A 24,369-nucleotide genomic window follows, 5' to 3' on the forward strand; every position below is an offset into this window, starting at 1 on the left:
AGGAACCAGGCAGTCTTCCCTATCCTGAGAGTTTAGTAGTTTGTTTGATGGTAAGGATGTGAGGAGGGCTGCAGAACAAAAGTCCTTACCATATTTTGACAGTCCCTACATTCTAGACCTAAAACATACTTTTTGGTGAATTGAAAAAAAAAGGCAATCAGGTTTAAACTAGAAGCTTTACTGGAGCAAAACACTGAGGACAGCGCCTCAAAGCCAATCCATTTGCTCTTTCTAAAACAAAAAACATCTAACAGGCGGGACATAACTCTCCAAAAGTCAAAAGTCTAGCACTTTGTGTAACCCCCTCATTGCACATCTCTGCCCTCCTCATTAGCAAGGGCTACAATGCAGCCTTATTTAAAAATACACTGCAAAATTCCAGAAGAGCTGTGAAATCTGAGAGCCATGAATTATAAATATAACAACCAGACAGGAAAAGCAGACACAGACAGTCACAATGTGTATGACCTGATCCATGTGTCTGTTTACGGTAAATACCCCCACCGTCCAAAAACGAAAGGTTATTACATGATTCTTCCCAATGACTGTAGTAGAAGCTGTATATAACATATCTGCTATTCAAAAGATGTGCAATTAAAAGGTCTAAAACACACACACACACATGTTCTGCTATATGTAGTGAGGACCTTGTGTTGACTTCCATTGATTTTCAGTCATTTTCAACCCTTTCTATGCCCTAACCAAAAAAATTAACCATTACAATGCATAACTCACCCTAACCCAATTGACACCTTAGCCCCAAACCTAACCATTAACAAAATAGCTTGTGACGACCAGCAAAATGTCTTCACTTTACAACAACAGGTCCTCATTGTGATGGTAAAATTGGCAAAATGGTCCTCACTCTGATGGCTTGACAGGTACACACACAGACATACATCACATCTAGACCTGGCTGTGGTGTTGCACTGCTGCAACACAGCAGACAGAGACCATCTGCGCAGGCGTTATCAGTTCTAGTGTGAAATGAAAAAAGTTCAAATAGCTAAATACAGAGGTAAAATAAAAGATGTGAAGGAACACAAACTGAATCTAATAAATAAACATCTAGCAAATACATTTAACACCGTACACTGTTAAAAAAAAAAAAAAAGAATACTGGTTTTCTGTAGCTTTTTCATCACCTTAAGAGTTAAGCTTAAGTCTTATCAGTTTTGGACACATCACAGTCCCTCTCATCATCAGATATGTAATATAATGCTCTTTACCAATAAAACTGCTTAGTGCCTATAGTTTATTACTATAAGCCTACTAGATATAAATAACTATTTATTTTGAGAAATAATGATCATAACTCAGACAAAAATGTGATAAGTTATTGTCTGCATTTCTCAAATATGTTTACAAAATAAATAAAACATAATACATACCTACTGTAACAACCATAAATCAGAAATGTTATCTACTTTTAAAACTAACTTTCCAGTCATTTGTCCCACAATTAAAAGTCTCTCATTGTGTGTTTTTTAAACCAGGGCCAAGGTTTACTCAGAGCATCTCACTGTTAGTACAGTAAATGAAACAACCTAGCGGAAATGAAAAACTCTAACTGAATGTTTTGATTGCCATGTTAAAATAAATCCTGATTATGTAAAAAAAATGTAAAAACATTAAGCTTCAACAATATTTTTAGAAAATACATTAAATCCGCAGCAGAATAACACAAGCTAATTGTCATCTCAATTTTGTTAGTGTTTTATTATCTGTTATACAGTGATCATAGGTCAACATCCGCTGATTTGAAGCTGACTGCTAATGCATTTAAAGACACCATTACATTTTAGTGTGTCAAGCTGATGTTTATAGATTCAGGTTAAAATTGTACGTGTAATTTCTGTTTTCAGCTTTTTACAATTGCTGATCAGCGTTGGGAAATGCAGGTCAGCATGGTTAAGCAAAAAAAAAAAGAGCAAAGGTTGTTTAAAACAACATTTATAAACTATGATATAAAGACCAGACTTTACAGGAATAATGAGATTAGCATTGAACCGTATACTGACAGCAGTTCTCCAAGCCCTGCAGCCTTCTAACCTTGACCTTGCAGGATGAATTCTTGCAGTATTTGTGCAAGAACATCTGAGAAACATATGAGAATTCAGCTTTTCTGACTTCTGCTTTTACCATTTGAGACCAGCTCAAACCGGGTCAACGAATTATGTTACAGTATTAAGTTTAAAGCAGGAAATACAGCTGTGATGAAAGCAAGACCTCATTGTAGCTATTGGAATCTGCGATCTCTGGGAGAGGATCAGAGCAGATCCACTTCTCCTCCACATCCACAGCTGTCTTACACTGGGAGCCCCAGGGGAGGGCCCAGGACACGCTGTAGGGACTATGTCTCTTGGCTAGATTGGGAAAGCAGAACTGGATGAGGGGTCTGGGAAGAGAGAAGTCTGGTCGTTTCTGCTGAGACTGCTGCCCTTATGACCCAGTCCCAGATAAGCGGAAGATGACATGTACAAGTACAAGAAAGCAAAAGCTGGTGAGCCCACAAGCAAAATAAACATGGCTGCACAGAACTTATGTGCAGCTGCTGCTATCACATTTGTTTTTTTCAGAATCCACAATTTTCTCTTTGAAAGTAGAACAGCAAGAGCATCAGAGCATAAGTTGTGCTGGTTTCTCATGACATCTGTTGCTATTTTATGTGTAACCATGATTGGCTAATATCAAACTTTGGTAGGTGGGCTATGTAGGTGTCGCTTCGCCCATTCAGCTTAGAAGGTTCTGCTAAGCGTCCCTCTGTTCCTCAAACAGATTTGATCAGAGCAGTCCCAGATTAATATGGTTTGCCATCTACAGAAAATCATGAGAGATCTGTGGGAATATCAAACCAAAGGGGAAGACAAGTTTAAGGGATGCAATTATGTGCTATCAAGGTAGCTCTGGCTTTGGAAAAACCAAAACAATAATCTAACGTTTGGAGCAGACTATAGCCCAATCATTGGCTCGCTGACGCAAGACTTTACTGCTGCTGTGCTGCCATCTCCTTTAAATCTTTGGGATTTAAATATTATGGTGAATCAGTTTAAAACCAATGTTTTGTTTGTGATAATTATAAGAGTGCTGTGGTGATTTCTATGCAGGTCTCTAGTGGAGTTGTTGGAAATTAGGTGAAAATGTGCAGACAGCAGCAGGATATGTACTGATTTCTACAGCCTTGAACAAAGAATAGGGCTGAAAGGAAACAGCAATTGCTGTAGGTAGAAAACAAAGCTAATCCACTCAGACTCTTCTGTCTCTCTGAATTTTACATCTTATTATAATCAGCCACTTTATATTAAGAATATATATAATTATTAAGACCTATATGATCCTCTTAGTTAGCTGGTTAGTCTTACATAAAAACATTAATATGCACAGGTTGCACATAATCACATAAAACTATGGCTCCACGTTCCAGCCCAGTATATTTAGGGGCTTAGCAGTGATGAATAGTAAAACCAGGAGCCATGCAGCATGGTGAGCAGACCTCCAGCCTGTGGAAACAGGCCTCAGTGGATGACAGGACTAACAAGCTAAATATAGCCTTCTGGGTTATCTCCTCTGTGGGCGCAGCGAGTCCGTTGTTGCTTCACATTATTTATGTGTCTGTGCATGCACCCTCTCTCTTTTAGTTCATGCACCCCCACACTAGCACACAGCTATCTCTTTCTCCTACTCTCTGGGTTGCATTCTCTCCATTTCGTCCCTCTGCAGGATCTTTTTATTCCTCCCTCCATCTTTTCTCCCATCGCCCAGAATTTCCTTTTTATTCCTTCTCTTTTTCCGTGTTCATCTTAGTCATATCGATCACTCTCCTCCATTCCCTCTTTATTCTTTTTATCTCTTCTTTCCTTTGTACCCTTCCCTCTGTCCCTCAGTAGCTTCTTTTTTCTGTCTGACACTCTGAGCAGCTTTTTATTTCTCTGCAGCTATCTTTCCCTTTGAGCTCCTCTCTCTCATTTTCTTTCCCTCCCTCTCATTTTGAAGCCATGCCTATGAAGTAGCAGAGCACTGTGTTAACCATCCAGTTCACCACAGTGAGCCCTTGTTGAAATAATACAGCCTGGGGTTCTAAACGTCTGCCTTGCTAACCTACATGAATATGTCATCAGCATCTGCAGTTCTATGACCTCCTGCCATGGAGAACTATTACAACCCTGCAATGAACCTAAGGATGCAGCATTTACCAGCAGAGCAATGGTCACATAAGCCAGGACCTTTTCTATATTATCATAAGGAGTTTGATTTGATGACAGCAGACATTCATGACTATATAAAAAGAGAGAAACATGTTCTGTTGTACAATCACAGGTGGAAGAGTTGTCCAGACCATTTGTTCCACACAGTAATTCAGTAAAACCTAATGGAGCACATGTGACAAGAGAAGACAGTGTTTCTAAACATCAGTCCTAAACCCTTTTTTCCTACTATGTCGACTAAATAGAGGAAAAGAATAAAGAAATAGGAATTTGGATTTTTTATTACGGTATTTCAATCCATCTGATCAGCTTTAATGATTAGGTTTTATGGATTGGTCACTGAACTTCTGCCCCCCTTCTTTTCTTATTCTATGAAAATTGCTTATGTCTAACAATTACACGAAAGGCTAAATATAAAAATCATATACTTCATAGATTAAAAATTACAATTATTTTCCTTCATCCAAAAAGTTAAATTAACAGTTAAAGAAGCACATATGTGGATAAAGGTAATGCCAGATGTTGAAAAACATTCTGCACTGCACAAAAAAAATTAAGTCTAAAAGATGAATGTAAGATTATTGTAACAAAGGCCAAAAGAATGTTATAAACAGAGAAGCTTGTTTGTTGGTAGAGCTCAGTTGTGGAACAGTGTTAGCATAGAGATGAAAACATGTATTTCACTATTTTTCCTTAACAATAAATGTCCAAAAATCCTTTTAACCACTGACAGGACTGAATAGTGAATGAAGGTAAAAAAAAAAAATGCTTGTCTTTTCTATTTATTTTTTTTTTGCAGTTAAAGTTGCACATATAACATATATAACTCAAACTAAATATAAAATAAATAAAGTAGTCATTGTTTTTTTATTTATATTCTAATAAAATTGAAATATTAAAACATACTTGTACCCTTCTCCTTATTACATACAGAAAGGATTATTGCCATTACACCAAACAAACCCCTTATAATTTATAAAATACTCGACAAGTTTTTGTTGGTATTTTGACTATTTTATTTTTGGTGACAAGTGCGGTTGGACACCCTCAGTGCCATGATCCTAATCTTTAAGTTCGGACTCTAGTTGGGCCGCTCCATACACTTTAATATTGCTTTCAGTTAGAAATAACAAGATAAAAAATATGACTTTATACTAAAATCTACAAGAGTCACAAGTAATTTTGAGCTTTAACTTCATATTTATTTTACAAAACTGGAGAAATCCCAAACAGCTTTCTAAATTATAAGCATTTAACTCCCAGAGTGAAGACAGCCTTTGATGTATGTGTGTAGTTTCATGTCAGCTGCACCCATAGTTCCATCAAGCCATGTGGCCAAGTTCTCTCACAGCCAATATTTCTTTCTGACTAATCTGCAACACTGTAAAACAAACCATGGACAATATACTGTTGATGTAATGAAACTGGGAGCTCCATGTAATGTTATGACACCTTGATATGGGAGAGGACTGTGCAGAGTTTACCTGAGGATCTGGTGAGTAAATTTTTACAATAGCTAAAGCGGAGCACTGAATGAATCAAGCAGAAAAATATTGTGTTATATAAATGTGTTTAAAGTGATTGACTAGAACTCAGTGTTTTGACTGAGATATGAATAGATCATACCAAAATAGCAAATACATGAGCCAAAAAATCAGTCTAGCACTATAGTGTATTATCTAATGTGCAAACATTTTTGTTACATGCAGCATGTCAGTTGAGGGGTATAGATGTCAGAACTTTGCAGTTGGCTTCTTCCTACTGTCCCTGTGTGATGAAACCCCAAGAGCTGTCCCAACCTGAGCCTCAGTAACTCAGTTTGTGACAGAATACCTGTCAGTGTAATGGACAAAGGTTTGAAAGCATTACAGTGCCTACCAGGCTGGGACTCAATAAATGCAAACCCCTAATCTCAGCTGACTGAAACAAAAAACCCTGATTGAGACAGAAATTTAATTATAAAAGCACATATTCTCAAAAAAGTATTTTATTTTTACTTGTCATAAACAGTGCTGGCTCTACTCACTATTGCAACAGAGTTTTCCTCTCTTGAAATGCAAATTGAGTTCAACTGATCATGGTGCAAAAAACTTGAGCCCAGAAACTAAAAAACAACAAAGACGAGTAGTTGAGCCGACACACAATGCAGACGTTTTCTTTGCACTTTAACTTCCTTCATTAAAACATTTAAACCAAGACCCTTCAATTTGATAAACGTCGCCAGATTCCCAAGAACACAAAGCATGATTTTTTTTCCCCCCACAGCCTTTTAGTTGTTTTGCTTTGAGGGCTAAGCCAGTACTGATTGTAATCACTGTGCTATTGTAAAATGTTTTATTTCAATGAGAGGATTTTCTCACACTTGCAACGGATTATATCCAAAATCTGTTTATATAGTTAAGTTTTGCAGAACAAAGCCGATCCTCCAACAGCAGGAAATCAGACAGGTGAGACATTACAAAAATATTTAATTTGCTGGGAAAAAAGTAAAGTCTGCAATGATTAATTATTTCAGGTACATAGCGAAATAGGGTTTGTCGGCATAGTAACACTCCTTTACATGTCAGAGCAGAATGATTACATACTGCCAGACAATAAACAGATCACCTAAAAGAATGAATTCACCCACATATTATTAAAAAATACATATAGTAAAGTCCATATAAATTCAAACACTGTCGAGCAGCAGGAAGCAGTAGAAACTTGTGTTAAACTGAATGTGCCATATAGGGTTAATAGAAAGTTTGTTTCCACTGAAATAGAACTTTAATCATCAGATAATTTATCTATCTATCTATCTATCTATCTATCTATCTATAATCTATCTGCTGTACATATAGATATATATCTAGCTGTGTTTTTCAGGGTATGTGTGTATGACATCATCTGATCTGTTGTTTTTCAAAGTGACTCTGTATCATTTTGTCTGACTGACCATTTTTCTTCTCGCTTTTTTCCTCACACTCTCCTAGTTTCTGCGTGCCTCTCTCCATCTTCCTCTTTCTGTCTACCCATCTGTGTGTCTATCTAGCTTACAGCCCTGATCCTTCCTGCTCTCCCAGGTTTATGAAATGTGAGCAGCTTAGCAGATGGTGCATATCGTATTCTGGTTGGCTCGGTGTGGGTTTTGTACCACAGACGAAGGCTTTTAACGGAAGTGAGCCTTTAGTTTCTTAAACAAACTGACACAGGGAGCTCAGGTTGTTGGTGCAGGAAAGGAGAACAAAGGCTACAGACACTGATTGAAATACTAATATAAGGGGTTTGAAGCAGAAATGAGAAATGGAAGATAAAAAGATGCACCACACTATTGTGAGTAATGTAAGTTACAAGCTTAGGGGGAAAAATGTTCTGCTAACATTGGAGGACTTTGGAGCATAAATAAAGGATGTTGAAAATGTATTTTCTTTTGTTTTTACAAAATTTGCACTGCCTTTACTTGAGCTTGTCTCTGTTTGACACAAAGGTAATCACAACCCTCACAAAGACATTAATTCTTCCAGATAACATAAGTCTAACCAGTAATTCAGTTTTTTTTTCTTCTTAAACAAATTGACCCTACACATGTCCACCAAAACCAAGAGGACTCACCATGATGTAGTGTCTCTGCATCTCCGTCTTCTCACTGGCCAGCTTTTCACATTCCAGCTTCAGGCTGCACAACACAAATACATCTGAGTCACACAGTTTGTTTCCATCTTGTAATAAATTCCACAGGAGAAACAAAATGAGTTTCTACCCATTTAAAGTTTCTTCCAAAATTCTCAGATGACAACTTCTGGCCTTTTGAGTGCAACAATGAATTACACCGTCGTCATGACAAAAATCCTCATCAGGGTTTCTCCACAATTCACTGCACTTCTGCATAAGCCTCTGTATCCTGTTGTGTAATTATGCATCATCTGTACACTGCTATGTAATCAACCCACTGCAGTGGCTCCAGAATAAATACCTGCTTTAATTTCAAATGTGTCAAATTCAATGCAAGCAGTGATAATCTAAAACAAGAAAAACAGCTCTCCTCATCTTTCTATCACTAAAATCCTTCAGTTCAACTAGCTGTTAATACATGAATTAGTTTTATATGTTTTCAAACCAATTATAATTTAGCATACATTTTCATCACTGGCAAAAACAGTGGGAATACATTTAAAGTTGTTTACCTAACATTCAAGTGTACCAAAACACAAAAAGGCATTAGATAGCATGGCATTAAAACTACTTTTAGAGCACTTCTTACATCTTCATTCTTAAATATCCCTACAACATAGAGACTATGGCGGTTATGATCACTCCCAAAGAACCTGCACATGATTTAAGTTCAAGATGTATGAAAGAGGCAGACCTTGAGGCAGATTATTATCCTCTTTTGTTGAATCTTTGCTGATATTTGATTGCATCAGAAATAAGTTTAAAAAGTTTTGTACCAAGTTTGTCTTGAAGACCACATAACCTATTTTAAAATGTGTACGCATTTTTGCATTTGCCATATGAGTGTACCTGTGATATTGAGCCTGGAGGAACTGGAATTCCTCCTTGATTCGGTCCAGAGTTTCCAGGACTGTGAACTTGAAAGACTGGCCAGGTTGCAAGGGGACCTGCACAAGTGAAAGACAAAAAAAAGAGAGAACGTATGAAAACACATATGGAGAAGGGTGGGTTGCATGTTAAGCTGTTTTTAAACAGTCTGTGACACACACTTCATGTTGCTTTGGTGTGTAAAGGCATGTGTGTGTGTGTGTGTGTGTGTGTGTGTGGCCAAGATGAAAGTGAAAGGGAAGGTCACTTCGTCTTCCCACACTTTATAAAAACCTTGTCCTCTGCCTCTCTCCTCCTCCTCCCCCTAATGACCGATTCCTTCTTTCCTCCGCTGCCTCCATCCTTTCTTCCTCTCCTCCTCCTCTCACCCACTTCTACATTAGCATCCCCACTACACTGCCACGCTGCTAATGTATTCAAGCCAACAAGGAGCTGAGATGGGAAGAAACATCAAATGAATACCTCAAAACAATAGTTGTATGATCTCTCACCTGCTAAAAGCTAAAGAAGGCCGAACAAAACAAGCAAATCCCAGGGGGGTCCACCACCACCCGCCGCCCATGTCAGTCTTAAGCTCTGCTGACAGCAGCCCGCCTCCTCTATAGTCTCCATGACGTTGTACAATCATGAGCACTGTTGATGTTTTTTGATGCCGTAGTTGTTTTCTTTGCAGGAGTTGAAATATGCAAAAAGGGTTTTTCTCAGAGGAATTTTTCTGTTGGTAGTTTTTTTCTCTTCCTTCCTTTTTAGATGGGTTAATTTTATAGCCCCATGAGATTTACAATATTACCTTTCAAGATGTCTCCACACATTTTATGCGTACAGCCTGCATCACTGTCAAACCCTTTTAGAGCTTGCTTATTGTATTTATGCACATCTTTTCAAAGAAAGTAAACCTTTTAAGTGGTTGGCAATTTCAAATGACCTATAATGCCAACTAATGCATTCGGGAATAAAACAACAGTAGGCCCTATTTTCTGATAAATGTGACATAATGTGAAAACTGCTGTAGTTTCCTGTCCCTATATGCTCATTCAGTGGAAGCGAATTCTGCGAAGTGAATAGACTCAATGAAATTAGCTGGGTTACCTTAGATAGAAAGATTTTGAAACGCTCTGTCTGGATGATTTGACTGAACTGACCCTGTTAAATGACTTGATATAAATAAACTGAAATGCATTGAATATTGCTAGTTAGAATAAAACCAGGTAAAGCCCCACTCATACGAATGAGATTGAGGTTTATCAAAACATTAAACATTTTAGAGTTCCTAACACACCATCTAATTGCCACCATGATATGTGATTGTATTACTAAATAAAGACCTATTCCAGCAACTGAACATAACAGAATACACAGCACAGAATTAATAAACACAATCATAATATTCCAAAGGGCGATTAGTAATACAATGTTTGCATTTTCTTATTTCAAACCTGCATCGATAAACACTTTACATCTCAGTGAAATATTCATTTTTTTACAGACTGTCTGCAAAAGATAATCACAAAGCTGACAAAGATGGCAGTGCCCGCAATGCTAAAGGTCACAGAGAGCTCTAGAATTAATATTAATATAGTCCCATTGCCTAATATTGTGAAGCACTACTTATTGGTGCTTATTTAATAAAAATAGAGGCTTTGTTTGTGGAGTACTGAGTGTTTTCTCCTTAATAGTAATAGTTAACATTATCTGGCTAAACATACCCAAAAAGAACACAAGAGATTCAGTTTTGCTTTTTTTGAAAACTATCTTTTTAAGATAAATAAGTAGGAAAAAATAAAGTTCAGGTACCAGAATGAAGATGTGCAATGGCTACTTTCTGCTTTTACCAACAGCCAATGAAAGCAGAATCAGAATATTTAATATATTTTGGTGATTATTGCTCAGCTAATGATCCAGCCTTAAAAAAATTATTATATAGTGACAAGATCCTTTAAGAAAATTATTTACAATTAAGAAACATATCAAACGGATTTTAATTGCAACAGTTTTATGTTGCTTTTTTTTGTCAGATAGAGACACTAAATCTTACCTATCGGTAACAATGCCTTAAAACACGGATAGTGGGTGTGGATTGATTTGCTGCAGGAATAAATGATAGCTGTGTTTTTTCATTGAAGGTAAAAGCCACTGGTATGTGGAGGGGGCTTGAGGGCTGTCCAAAGAGAAAGAGGCTTAAGTGAGCAGAGTCATCTGGTGGACTAAATTTCAAACTACCCCCACAGATACCATGATGCTACACGAGACAAGCAAAAATGCTTTCATACTGCAACCTTTTGAGAAGGTGGCAAAACCTAGAGATTCAGAGCCGCATATAAATTCCTGAATTTTCAACAAGGCAATTTACAAATTTATCTAGCAGGCTTGGAAAACTGAGTACATTCAATCCATTTAAATACTAATTATGTCCAATTTACCTTCCAGAAAAAAAAAAAACTAAATAAACTTACAATAACTTCCAACAACATTTCATAATTTAACTTTCCACAAACTGAACTGCAGAATGATGTCAGTATGTTTTAGCTGGGCGGTTAAAGGTTTGCAGCCAAGGCTAAAAGATTGGCGCTTTTAGTGGTGGGGCTTCATTAGTAGAGACAAGCACAATTCAATTAGATTTCAATTAGTCCAATGGCGGAGGTCAGAGACGCAGTGGGTTCCCCAGTAATTAATCCGTAGAGCCGAGCTGAGCCCGAGCTAAACTGAGCTGAGGCAAACAAAGCAGGGACATCTAGATGGCTGGATGGACGCAATGCACACAAACCTTCCATCTGTGTGTGTGTGTGTGTGTGTGTGTGTGTGGAAAGGAGGGGGGTGTGGTGGGATGGGGTGGATGGTTGGCGTCTGCCAGCAGATTCCCACTGACCTTGATTCACACCACACACACACACACACACTTGGTCAGAAAGGGGAGGAGGGAGGGATAAGGGGACAGATACTGATCTGGCACACATCAACACACACACAGTCATAAGAAGACTGGAAAACACATCAACAAACAAACAAACACACCACTGCACATGCACAATCACACTTAAGAAGAAAACACACAAACCCTCAAAGGGGAAGGGGTACGGCGATGGACTGAAAGGCAGGAAAAGTCGGTGAAGAGATAGATATTCATCTGACAGATGGAGGGATGGATGTAGGGAGTGATGGACCAGTCTGACATTCTTTTAGAGGAATGAATGCACAAGCAGAAGGACAGATGATGAAAGAGTAGTGCTGCTGCTGACTGAGAAAGATAGCCAGCCATTCATTCGGCTGACACAGGAGGAAGAGGGTGAGGGGATGGAGAGAGCCTGAGAGAAACAGACAGAGAGTGTCTTTGCTGTAGTCAACACAGCCGGCTCGCCTTGTGCACTGTCCATCGCCCCGTGGTAATACCACTCCCACCATCTGCCGCCACGCACTCACCAACGGCAACCAAGCAAATGCACATGAACACTGCAGTGCTGGTAGGTTACATCAGCAGCATATAAGTCATATAACAAAGCCCATAGTCACAGATCGGGATATTACAAGAGATTTGTGATTTGCAACCGCTGGTGTCAACATGGAAGCTTGCACGTTCCACCCAAACTCTGTTTCTATTTACCAGTTGCACCTCTCTGAATGAGTTCCAGATCTGTCTTCCAGGATAAAAAGATTTTTATCAGGAATCATTATCAAATCAGACTATTAAAAAAAAAAAACTATGTGCAAAATCATGCTATGTGTTTAAAGTTACAAAGATTGAGGTATCACTATGTAATACCACACAATATGGAAACACTGATTGCTGGAATGTGTTTCATCTCACCTGTATGGTGGCAGAATGCTACCGGGTCAGTTATAGCTGCAGTAAGAATGTCAGTAAGGTCCAGAAAACTTCTACCTTCTGCCGTAATGTTTCATATCTTGCTATTTTTACATTTATTGGAGTCTTATTTGGTTTTGTTGTGTTTAAAAAATACAAAACAAAAAAAAAAAACATTTTCTGATCATCCTAACTGCAGATAAGATCATACAGTTTTAATTTATTCAACAACTGTTTACAGTACGTTTATTCTCAGTTATTATTTTTATGTGAAGAAACAGTTGCTTTTTTCCTTAAGCATGGTCAGACTATGTTGCAAACAGCCATTTTGGTAAATTAATAGGATTTCTTTTTTACTATACATTCTATTTTAATTTACTTAGTGACTTATTTTTTTTTATTCTACCTCTTATAGTTGTTCAGTCTTGTAATTTTTTTAGGGCTTTTTGCTTTGTTGGGAAAAGACCTGAATTTCCTTCACCATGGAACAGTGACGAATATTTCTAGCTCGTTTTCTATCCTATAAATGACTTGACATGAATGGCCAGTGGCCACAATACCCGGAAAGGCTTTGACATTTAAACATTAACAAATTATTATAAGTGGGCTTAATAGTTTCCAAGACAATATTCCCTCACACCATTATAGCACCACTACCAGCATTAGCAGTTGATGCGCAGCAGGCTGGATCAATGCTTTTATCTTGTTTACTCCAAATTTTGACCCTGCCGTCTGAATCTCACAGCTGAAACCAAGACTTCAAATCTGTGAAGTCTGTGTGAATTTTATCCTCTGTTTTCTTTTTTTTTTTCCACACACTGCTATATAGTCTGTTTCAAAGTTTGATGCTCCTATGCATCCTGTAGTTAGTAACCTTTGGTTGTAATGTTTGCTTAATTAAGCTTCTGATGAGTTTCTATCCTCTAAACTTTGATGGGTCTTATTCTCTTACACCAGCAAAGAGTATTATCCAAACAACTATTTTTAACTGGAAGCTTTTCCTATTTTTATACCATTCTTGGTAACACCAAGAGATGGTATTTGTGTGAAAAACCCCAGCCAATCAGCAGGTCTTTTTAAATACTCAGCCTGTCCTGCACCAACAGCAACGCCATATTCAAAGTCACTTAAAATCAACTTTCTGCTCAAATCTGATGAATAGTTTTAAATTCAGGAAGCTTGTCTTCACTATGTCTGAATGCATAAACAAAGCGGGCTGCTGCTATGGTATCAGCTGCATCACTGTTTCCGTTACTGACCAGTATCAACATATCTTGCAAAAAGGAAATTCGAAGCATACCTCAAATTACTCAAGTAAGAGTTTTAAAAAAAAAAGTACTTGGTAAAAGGGCTGCTAATCATTTTTAAACATCTGATTTAATAAAAAAAAGATGTAATCAGATAGACAGCTATGTGCAAATTCTACATAAGAATATAACTTGAGTGAAACTAAAAAGCACCACAAAGTCCAACTCCTTCTAAACGTACCGTTTTTTTCTAAAAGTTGGTCAAGTTAATGTAACTAGTTACTACCCACCTCTGCATAATCTAATAATAAATAAAAGTAAAATCATCATATTAAAGCTAAATATGTTTGCATATATCTCCTTACCTTTGGCAAAAGACTAATGCCATAGATTCTTTGACATTTAGGATTTATCAAATGTTTTGTATTTAGTTGTGCTGATTTTTTTCTTGGCTGTCTGGACCTTTGAATGGATAAATGCCAGACTAAATGAATCCTAGCCAGGCCCATTCAGTGGGTGTTATGTGTTATAAATTAGAGAGCAGAACCATTTCATGATGGCGTTACTTGATTAAACAGAGCTGGATAATAGAAGTAAAGTAAAACAGTATTTATGAGGAAAGTTTGTTGACAGTAAACATTCCAGCTAAAACATCTGAAAGCAAAAGCCAGATAATCCCCACAGTGACTAGAGACTTCCTAATATGGTAGAAGTGAAGAGGGTAAGTCCAAGAAATGGAGGAGCCAGAAAATCCCCACGGTTACAACAGGTAAAAAAGTAGGCTAATGTTGGTTACTCATCAGCTAAGATTTAAAACGTTTCATTTTTTAGATCATTTACAAAGTCCCTGACATATACAGCTGAGCACAGAACATTTTTTACCTCTGCTAGATTTATACTAAAGATAATCTTTAAATTCTACCATAACATTTCTTCCAACTAAAATTAGCTCTGGTTTGAATCTGATTAAAAAACCTTTAAGTTAAAAAAGGTGTCCCCATTTAAGTGTGGTAGAAGTCTATGCTGATTGCCAAAATTATATCCAGTCATGCTTCAGGCTTTTGTTCTATCCGTGATTGTGTCTTGCATTCGAATCGAAGAGCTCCTTTTTTAGCTGCCGCTGTTTTTTCCATGACTGACGGTGGCTTCAGCGATGAGGCTGCAATTGTGAAACAGATGCACATCTGGGAGTTATTGGAAAAGACACAATCCTATCGGTTGGTTTGTCATCTCTGCCAATCTGCTTAGCCCCAGGAACACTTTCTACCAACACATCAGCCTTCACACGGTATAAGATGACATGTCTGTGCATTGATGTATTCACTCAAGCAAAACACCCCAAAATCCCTCCCCCCAGTTCTTTTTGTGGCTCTTTTCACTCTCCTTGTATCTCTCTCTGAAACAAGCCAAGACACATTTGGAAGCAAAGTATTAAATCATAATTGCATTACTGAAATATTTAGATAAAAAAAAAGGGTGAATACATTCAAAGTAAGGAGGAAGAGTCAGTGCTCTTTGAGCACATGTGTGTCTGCTGAAGTGTGCAGCATTGAATATAAGCAACAGCTCATCGATTTAGGCTGAAAGACAGAGGAAAGGCAAAACTATTCAATGATCTGAATAAGAAAAATGGGTTCTTACCACTATCCAAGCAAATCTAACCTGTTTCAACTTTGCACCTCTCTCATTGTGTTGATAAAGAAGTTAAACACCAGCACTCATCCGTCAAACCAACCAATCAGCGATCCAAATGTGAGGCAGGGAGCCCTGGGTTACAGCTGTCAATCTACTGGTTGCCTAGTCAGCAATGAGCCAGCCAGGTACATTGCAGCTCAGGTTACAACCAAGTGGTGGAAAACATCCAGGGTCTGGACTCCATCCAAGCTCTGCTCTGATCATTTTGTCAGGACAAAGAAAGGACAAAACAAAACAGGATTTGGGGATAAAAAAAAAGCCTGTTTTTAATCAAGGAGAGCGCTTACACTGCACAGCCACTGATCTGATCAAAAGTTGTAGGAGGTTTGTGCGACTTCTGGCCTGTTTTAGTGGGCTCTCTAACAGCGGCTGTGTTGTTGTTCCTTGGCTTTTTGCTTCTCTAAAAGCTCTGCCTTTGAAATGCACCGTGAAATTAAATGTAAACAAGACAAGGACAACGGGAAGGAGGGGGGAATGTCATCTCTGGGAGGTAACAGCCAGGCGCTGGGCTGTTAACTGCACATGGCTTTCATTACAGCCTTAAATGTAGGTGGAAAAAGAAACTGCTTAATGTAACTTAAGGAAGAGATAAGTATGGTACGAGTGAGAAAAAATACACTTTTAATTGATGAGTCATAAAATATTTACGTTGGATACAGCTTCACCATCTCAGTGAAAAACTGTTAAATATTATTCCTGCAAGCAAAAAATCTGACTCTCACCTCATACTAAATGCATAATATCATAAACAAGTCAAACTGAACTTTTATTCCTGCTTTTGATTAGTTGCCTCAGGTCTTAATCTTTAAACCTTTGCCAACTATTTTCTAAAGTTTACCCCATATACTCTGATGTTTGTTACTTCAGAATGTCATCCTGTTTTATCATCCATCATGTTTATCCATGCTGGGGTTGCAAGGGGTGCTGGTGCCTATCTCCAGCTGTCTACGGGCGAGAGGCGGGGTACACCCTGGACAGGTCGCCAGTCTATTACAGGGCAACACAGAGACAAACAAGACAAGTAACCATTCATGCACACACTCACACCTCGCATGCACAAGGAGAAGATGCAACATCCATGCAGAAATACCCTGAGCCAGGAATCAAACCTGGAACCTTCTTGCTGGAAGGCAACAGTGATACCCACTGTACCACTGTGCAGATTGTGTTTTATCTTTTTAAGTAAAATACTTTTAATATTTTTTTTATTTTAGCTAAGTAACAGTCAAAAAAAAAAGTTAAAGTCAAAGTTGCTTTTTCCTCCTTTTGCTGCTTCGAGGCCTCAGCATTTACCATCCTCACTGTGCCAAATGCGAGGGAAAGTCAATATTTTGAAGTTTTACTGTAGTGTCTAATAAAAGCAGTAATAAAAGAGAGGCAAGACATTGTTGAAATAAAGGCCATGCAGGAAACGATTGGGGATACAAAAGTGCTCTGGTCACATAAAACCCAAATAAAATGTTGAGGCATACATGCAAAATGCTGTGTTACAAAAATTCAATTGAACATCATTACACCCCATCCCCATGGTCAAACATGCTGGTCCAAAGAGCAATGTTGTCTCTGCAAAGTATTGTAACACAGTTTATTCATAAAAAAAAAAAATAGACCTTTCAGGTTTTTGTTTGTAAGAAAAAACTGAAAACACAAACTTGAGCTGGCAAATGACACGCAATTTCAAAGGATGTGAATTGGAAGGCACCTTCAGAGCAACTACGTGAATTTAGTCTCCCTGCAAGAAGTGCTGCTGCACAGATAGAACAGACCTTTGTTTCTAGAGTAGATAAAATATAAAAATGAGAATCAAAAGGAACATTGCAGTCAAGAGCATGTCATGTTTACAGTCTTGATGACATATACTGACTCACATGCTTAGCTCTCATACTGTAGGGGTGTGGCAGCCTATCCAGCCAGACGTAAGGTCAAACCAGGACATTAGGACGTTATTTATTATCGTTGTTAGCACACAGAACATATACGCACACAAATCCCCGCTGCTTTCCATTCACCTTCAACTCACGGACAAACCCCCCCAAGAACTGCTGCAAGTACGTACAAGCAATATGAAAGAAATAAACGAGAATACCTAAAAAAACGCGAAATATGTGCATATTTAGCTTCTCATTCACAACATTTGAAGAATTATCCGATCCTTATCTCTGCTCTAAGCTAACTAGCCAAAGTTTTAAAGAGCTGAAAGAAGCAATTATCAAGAACGCGATGATTTTGTTTAAAAATCTGAATCCATAAGAGGTTTGAGAAGAAGAGCTTTCTTTTTAGTACAAATAAAAATCTAACAGCCCTATGCAAGACAGATACTATGACTGATTAAATCAGAACAAGGTGCATCAAACAATTATTTATGTTCCTGTTTTTCAGCCATTTACACAAAGATGATGATAACAGGAGTTATTAAAGCTTTTAAAAGCAACGTTTTCAGCACTGAAAGATACTGCACACTGATAATTACATAATGAGACACGCATAGAGTGATACACTGACTGTGCCACCTCACAGAGAAAGTGCACATAAAATAAAAGTAAGTCTCTGAATGAATATTTACACAAATCTAAGTGAATGTAAATATTTATATGCTCACAAAGCACTATGGGAGTAAAGAAATAAAAAGAAAAATCCCAGAAAATTAAACAAAGACACACCTAACACAACTCAGACAAACGCACAAAGTTCGTATAATGCTCAGTGCAAATACAAACCAGAGGAACAAAAAGCTGCTCAACTCAGGTTTAGCTCTTTCACACCAGAGAGGGAGGACAGACTAGCCTCAGCCCCTGACTGCACATTCATACTGAGTGACGACTTTAGTTTTGAAAGAAAACTGATGATGTCCCAAAGTCAGTCTAAGGAGCTACCAAACCCAGTTATTGTTTGCAGATTATGTGTCAGACTCTCTCAAGAAAAAACAATTATGTGATGTTGTTTAAGTCAAAACACTTGCAAAGTAGCTGCTTTAATAAAGTCCTGCTTTTGTCTGCATTTTCAGTCAAAACTCTTGGTTGATAATTCTGCCATATTTACATTTTTGTATGCCAGAGAAAATTGAAGATTTGCATCATATTCAGGGCAGCATGGTATTGAAATAAAAAAGTAATTGCTAAGCAATTTCTGAATATTGACTAACAATTAAACTACCATTCATAGTGATGAATTCTTTATTTTCCTCAGCAAAGCTTCCCCACCATATTATATGTGTTTAAGAATCTCAGGCACTGGAAATATACATATAGTTTTAATCAAAGGAAACTAGAGATCATCCAGCTGGTCAAATATGTTACTGGCACACTGAGAGCGACACACGTAATATGATGGCTTACAAAATAGTGTGTCAGAGCAGTCTCTTGTGATTGTGATATTCCAAACATTACTATTTCGTGACAGGATTCTAGTGACTATATGGTGCAGCTGTGTGCCTTGCCTTATCCACTGCCAACAAACATGATCTGGACTTGATGCTGCCATATTGGGTTCATACAGAGCTAATCATGCAGGCACGACTCTGCATATGCTTTGAGTTTTAGCAGTCCTGTCACTGCCCAAGACTTGTAAGCATAAATACAGAATAAAAGATGAGAAGATACACAATGGCTGATTTTTAACAAATCTAAAAATGTGACCCCTCAACAAAACAAAGTATCCACATTTCCAGACAGGGCAAAAAAAAGGTTTCAAAATTAAAGCTTTCCTATCATATATTTGTGGCTACATTTGACCAACTTATTTCATTAGACAAAGTCACATGCTAACAATATTTGGACAGGATTTTATTGGGAAATGTTTAATTTAATGAAAGCTATTGTTGTTTGCAATTCCAGATACCTTTTAAAGAACACTAAGCACTTTTACAGCCATGGGTTCCTACAAACATAGAAATATGAGGTAAAAACTGAATAGAATGCACAGCACAATCAGAGTCTTTTTGACCAGTGGAGAAAATTCTATGTTTTCAACAAGAAAACAATATTCAAGAACCATCTCATATTAAAGCAGCTGTTCTTTCTCAAATAGAACTTTGCTAATGTTACCATAGAGAGTAATCTAATACCTTTGTTAGGTACCAATTGTATGTATAACCACCATGTTGATGCACAAGATTATGTGAGTGGTTAAATTAGATTTATTATACATTTTATATTTTACAAGGATCTGACTATTTTAAAACAGTAATTGCTTATTTTTATTGTTTTTTTATCCTTTAAAAGAATAGAGATAAAGGTGATTTAATTTGTCTTTATCTGATGCAAAGTTATATAGTTAACCGATCCTAGTGTTCTTAAAGGTCAACTGGGAGAATATGACTATAAACCGTGGTATGTAGAACAAAGATTTAAAGGGGCCTAGTTATGTGCTAGCCTATAAAAAACAAAACAAACAATAGAAGTCTAAAAAAAAATGCTTTGCAAACATTTTTATTGATAGTGTTTACTTGGTCCTTTTTGAGCCTGAAAATAAATTTTGGCGTCGGGGACCATCGGCTGACATAAATATTGTTGCACACCATCTCCATCTGCTGGCACTACTTAATCATACATTCATCAATCTGCCAGCTTTCATAGAGTTAGCAGCCACCTTGATGAACTCCATCCTTCATATTGGATTCCAAGTGTTAGTGTCTTATCCAATGTATTTCTTGCCATTTTTCATGCTTGATCTTAAACTTTCCTTCTTTCTTTATTTCCATACCTCCACTGTGAGTTGCTTGGCTCTATTACTCTGATGTTTATTCATTGTGCACATAGACAACATCAGACTTCTGGTCACCGTAATTGTTTATGTTTACAATCAAATAAAAAAAGAAGAACATTCATAAAGTCATAATATGTCACTATAGGTCCCTTAAAATCATTTTCGTTAATTTAAGAATTGTTTGTTGTTTTTTGGTCAAGTCCAGTGGTTGTAAAAAGGCTCCTGAGAGGTCAGGTTCACATTTTTCATCTAGCCCTGTGTCTAAGGCAAACACTGACAATAAAGGGGCAGCATAAAATCTCAGGAAATTGGAAGGTTACAAAACAATGATACCTTTGGTTTCAACTGGTTGAAACTGAAAGTATCAATATACTGTATATATAATATGCTGTATATATCAATCTACTTTCTATATAATAAAGTGTATATATACCTGTATGTGTGCATACATGCAGTACATACATACCTAGAATTAAGAGAAGTATGAAATATCAGGTATTTTATGTTTAAATGCATCTTGAAAATACATCTGAAAGCAACACAATGATGAAAGTTCTGTGGGTCAAGGAAAATTCCAGAACAAGTAAGCCAACAAAAAAGAAATACAAACTAGAGGAGGTAATGGAAACGGTTGCAATCGATTTGTTGGAGTTGGCTCAGTCTGATGCTGAACTTTATCACAAACGCTGAACATCTCAGCATGAAGCCCTCTGATATCACCTCTAAAGACGAGAACAGAGGAATCTTCACACAAGTTCCTTCATTCATGTCGCTTTCCACCTCCAGCACAGACTTTTAAAAAAGCTTTTTCCATCTTTTCTTGTTTAACAGGTTATTTTCTTGGCTCCGACATCTTTCGCTTTCTTGCTATTTTTTTCTAACTCTCCCCGTTTCTATGCATCTTTTTCAACAGCTGCCTTATTAGCATTCTCTATGTACATTTAATTGATTCCTCATGCCTTCCTGTTGTGAAAATGTCATTCATAATTCTATGTGATAGCTGGCTGGCAGGCTCATTGGTTTGCTGTTTGGCTGGCTGTCTGCGAGGAAAAGTGGCCGGTGACCCATTTGCAGCAGATACAATGAGACTGAAACAAAATCTGATTATAGGGACCAGATCAGTGCTTTTTTTTTTTAAACAGCTGGCTTAAGCTAGACACAGTCCAAGCTGTAATTCATTCTTCAGTGCCTTTTAGCCTTTCTAACCATTATTTTTCCCTAAAAGGAAACATTGTTTTTGAAGAAAAAGAGTAAGAGGTCTAGGACATTAAAGATGCTATTCTTGGGAAGTATCTTAGCAGTGTCCTAAAAAAAAGTACTTTCCCCCTACTCATACCCTTAACTAAAATCCTGTGCGACATAATCGTAAAGACCACTAAAGAACATCATAGGCAGGTCAGGGATCAAGTTGTAGAGAACTTTAAATCAGGCTTATGTCATAAAACAATATCCAAAGCTCTGAGTCTTTTATGGACCACTGGTTATGTGCTCCTCATGTCTGGCCTTCATGGATCAGCGGCAAGGAGAAGAAAGTTTCTGAAAAAAAGCTGTAAGACGTCCTGTTTACAGTTCACATCAAAACCGATGTAGGGTAGACATCAATTGTAAAAGAGTGTGCCCTTTCTGAAGTGAGATCAAAACTGAATTCATTATCCTCTATGTGGAAGTGTGGCAGAAAACTGACTACTTCGAAAATACCTTTTTTTTCGACTGTAAAACCTAGTTGAAGCCTCATAATGCTTTAGGAATACTCTTCTTAAGGGAATGCTGATAAAAGCTGTAAAAGACATTGGTGGTAACGCAGAACCTAAAGCAGAATCGTTTGAATCAAAGCATATTCATGCAGTCCCAAAGCTCAGTTCAAGCCTAAAACTAACTAAGAATCTAAAGGAAGACTTGAAAACTGGTCTTCTAATTTGCCCTCCATCTAATCTAACTAAACTTGATCTTGAACAATTCAGATCTGTAGTTATGCAAAGCTGGTAGAGAAATACCCCAAAAACTATCAGCTATAACTGTAAAGAAGGGTGATTTTACAAAGTTTAACCAGCAGGACTGAGTACTTGTGAAGGATTTTAAATAACCATCCATCACCTATGCACATCTTCCATTGAACAATGAAATACCGGAATTTCAAGGGTAAGCATACATTTTACAAAAAACAAAACCTATTTAAAGATCTAATATTTGTTTTCATTATTACAATGTTCCTACAACTCACTGTCATTTTAATCAATTTGTCCTCTGAAATCTATGTCAGAGTTTAGGAATCAAGGAAAGTGAATGTCCATCATACCAAACATGGAAAGTAGAGCATTCCTGAGTGTTAGTGGAAATATAGGCACATACAGGCAGTCTTTTGCAATTGTAATATTGTACACACTTTTATCTTGAGGACTGTGATTTGAAATATTATGCAAATTGAAATCTAATGGAAATAATTCGGAAACTACTGATTCAATGTTTTCTGTGATTGCCGTTAAACATTACTACTGCTAGATCTGCCCTTAGATTCGTGCTCATAGCCACATTTTTGCACCCTTAAAAACACAGAGATACATGAAAAATAATTAGCAGACCAATATATACATGCAACCCCAAAAGACCATGTCTAGTTGTGTACCACCTACACAGCCAATACAAGATCTCAGAGGAGCATGGTTGTAGCTGACAGAGAGGGAGGTGTGCATGTGTGTGTCTGCATAATGAATAAACTCCTCAACCAAAATAAAACTGTCTTTCTCCTGTTGTTACAGAGCAATCAGGCAGGAAGGCAGATAGATTCAGACATTATGAGGATGGCCATCTAAAAGCAGAAGGAAAACACTGCAAGGAAGTTTTAGGAAGAAAGGTCTGAGAGTGGAAGCATGAAACCCCAGGTGGGATCATCCTGATAAAGTCAATGTGATAATAAATCCAGACAGATTGGAGCTGAGAGGAGCAGAAAAAAAGTGGAGTAGAGAGGACATAGAGATGTGAGGGTGAACTTACCGGATGCCTGCCCTGAGGGTACATGATCCCTGGAGAGGAGAGGCTTCCAGTCCGTTTGATGGCCAGGTTAGTTCCCTGGCCCTCCAGTCCTCTGCCCTCCACCTGGTTACAGCAGCACACGCGCACAGAGACGCACAAACCTAGACGCTCTGGCACTCAGCGAGTCCTGTCCCTGCTCCTTTACTGGCTTCTGTCCTCTGTGTTGCTCTCTGTCCTTATCTTCTAACACAAATTCCCGCTGACACACAGCAGAACCCTCACTCCACCGACTCCTTTATCCAGCAGGGTCATGATAAAACGGAGCACCACACTTCTTCCTCCTTTGCCTTTCCCCAGTGAAACCCGAGTCAGTTTCTCCTCCTCTTTCACTCCTTCTTCTCTGCCTTACAGTGTCTGTCCTTTTTTTTTTTCTCAGCTTGTGATCAGTCCAGATCCACACGTACTGACATGACACAGAGAATCCAGTCCTCTTATACTTCTTCTACTCCTCCTCTTCCTCCTCTTCTTGTCCTTGCGCCCTTTCACCCAGCAGTCCAATGATGTGACACAGAAACATAAACACTCACTCTCTACCAAATAGTCCCCTTCTCTTCTTTTTCCTCCTCTTCACCCTGTCTCTCTGACACACTAAAGCCTTGACTGCTGCAGCAGAAATAAGGAGAGGAAGGAGGAGGAGGAGGAGGTTTGGGGTAGGGAGGAGAGAGTGAGAGCTTTGTTTTTAATCTAAATGTGGAAAAAAAAATGCAAGAGGAAAGCAGGAAAGAACAGCAGGTCAGTGGAGGATCCAGCGGGCTTTTCAGCAGCAAGCCCTAGACTGTAATATATTGTGCCTGTTGGCTTCAACACAAACAGGACAGGCTGCTAAAGCTTCTCTTAAGGTGGAACTGAGCAGATAGAGACTGTCACACACAGAGAGGGAGAGAGAGAGAGGAAGGAGGGAGACAGGCAGGCAGGAGATGGATTCATTTTCAATTGTGGTCAGATACACAAAGCAATCAGTCAAGCACAAAGACTTTGGCTCAAACAGATATGGATCCAGATACAAATACACAAATGCTGAGATGTGCATATGCATGATAGCTAAAGAAGCACACATGCACGCACCCATTCACATGTACACATGTCTGTCAGAGTGATAAGTTTATTAGTCAGTTCACACCTTGCATGAAACTGAGTGAGAGATGATCGG

General features: G+C 38.0%; 1 protein-coding gene across 1 annotated transcript in view; it reads right to left on the minus strand.

Annotated features, from left to right (window-relative positions):
- The window catches only part of LOC119794268 (transducin-like enhancer protein 2), a 38,693-nt gene extending 14,688 nt beyond the window's left edge, over positions 1-24,005 (minus strand). The window contains exons 1-3 of the mRNA XM_038301730.1: positions 23,181-24,005; positions 8,706-8,803; positions 7,797-7,860 (exon numbers count right to left, since the gene is read on the minus strand). Coding sequence (XP_038157658.1) covers positions 7,797-7,860; positions 8,706-8,803; positions 23,181-23,204 — 186 coding nt within the window. The 5' untranslated portion in view covers positions 23,205-24,005. The remainder of the gene's footprint in view (positions 1-7,796; positions 7,861-8,705; positions 8,804-23,180) is intronic.
- Between the last annotated feature and the right edge of the window lie 364 nt (positions 24,006-24,369).

Source organism: Cyprinodon tularosa, unplaced genomic scaffold (assembly GCF_016077235.1).
Source record: "Cyprinodon tularosa strain WSP-4 unplaced genomic scaffold, ASM1607723v1 ctg473, whole genome shotgun sequence".
NCBI classification, from domain to species: Eukaryota; Metazoa; Chordata; class Actinopteri; order Cyprinodontiformes; family Cyprinodontidae; genus Cyprinodon; species Cyprinodon tularosa.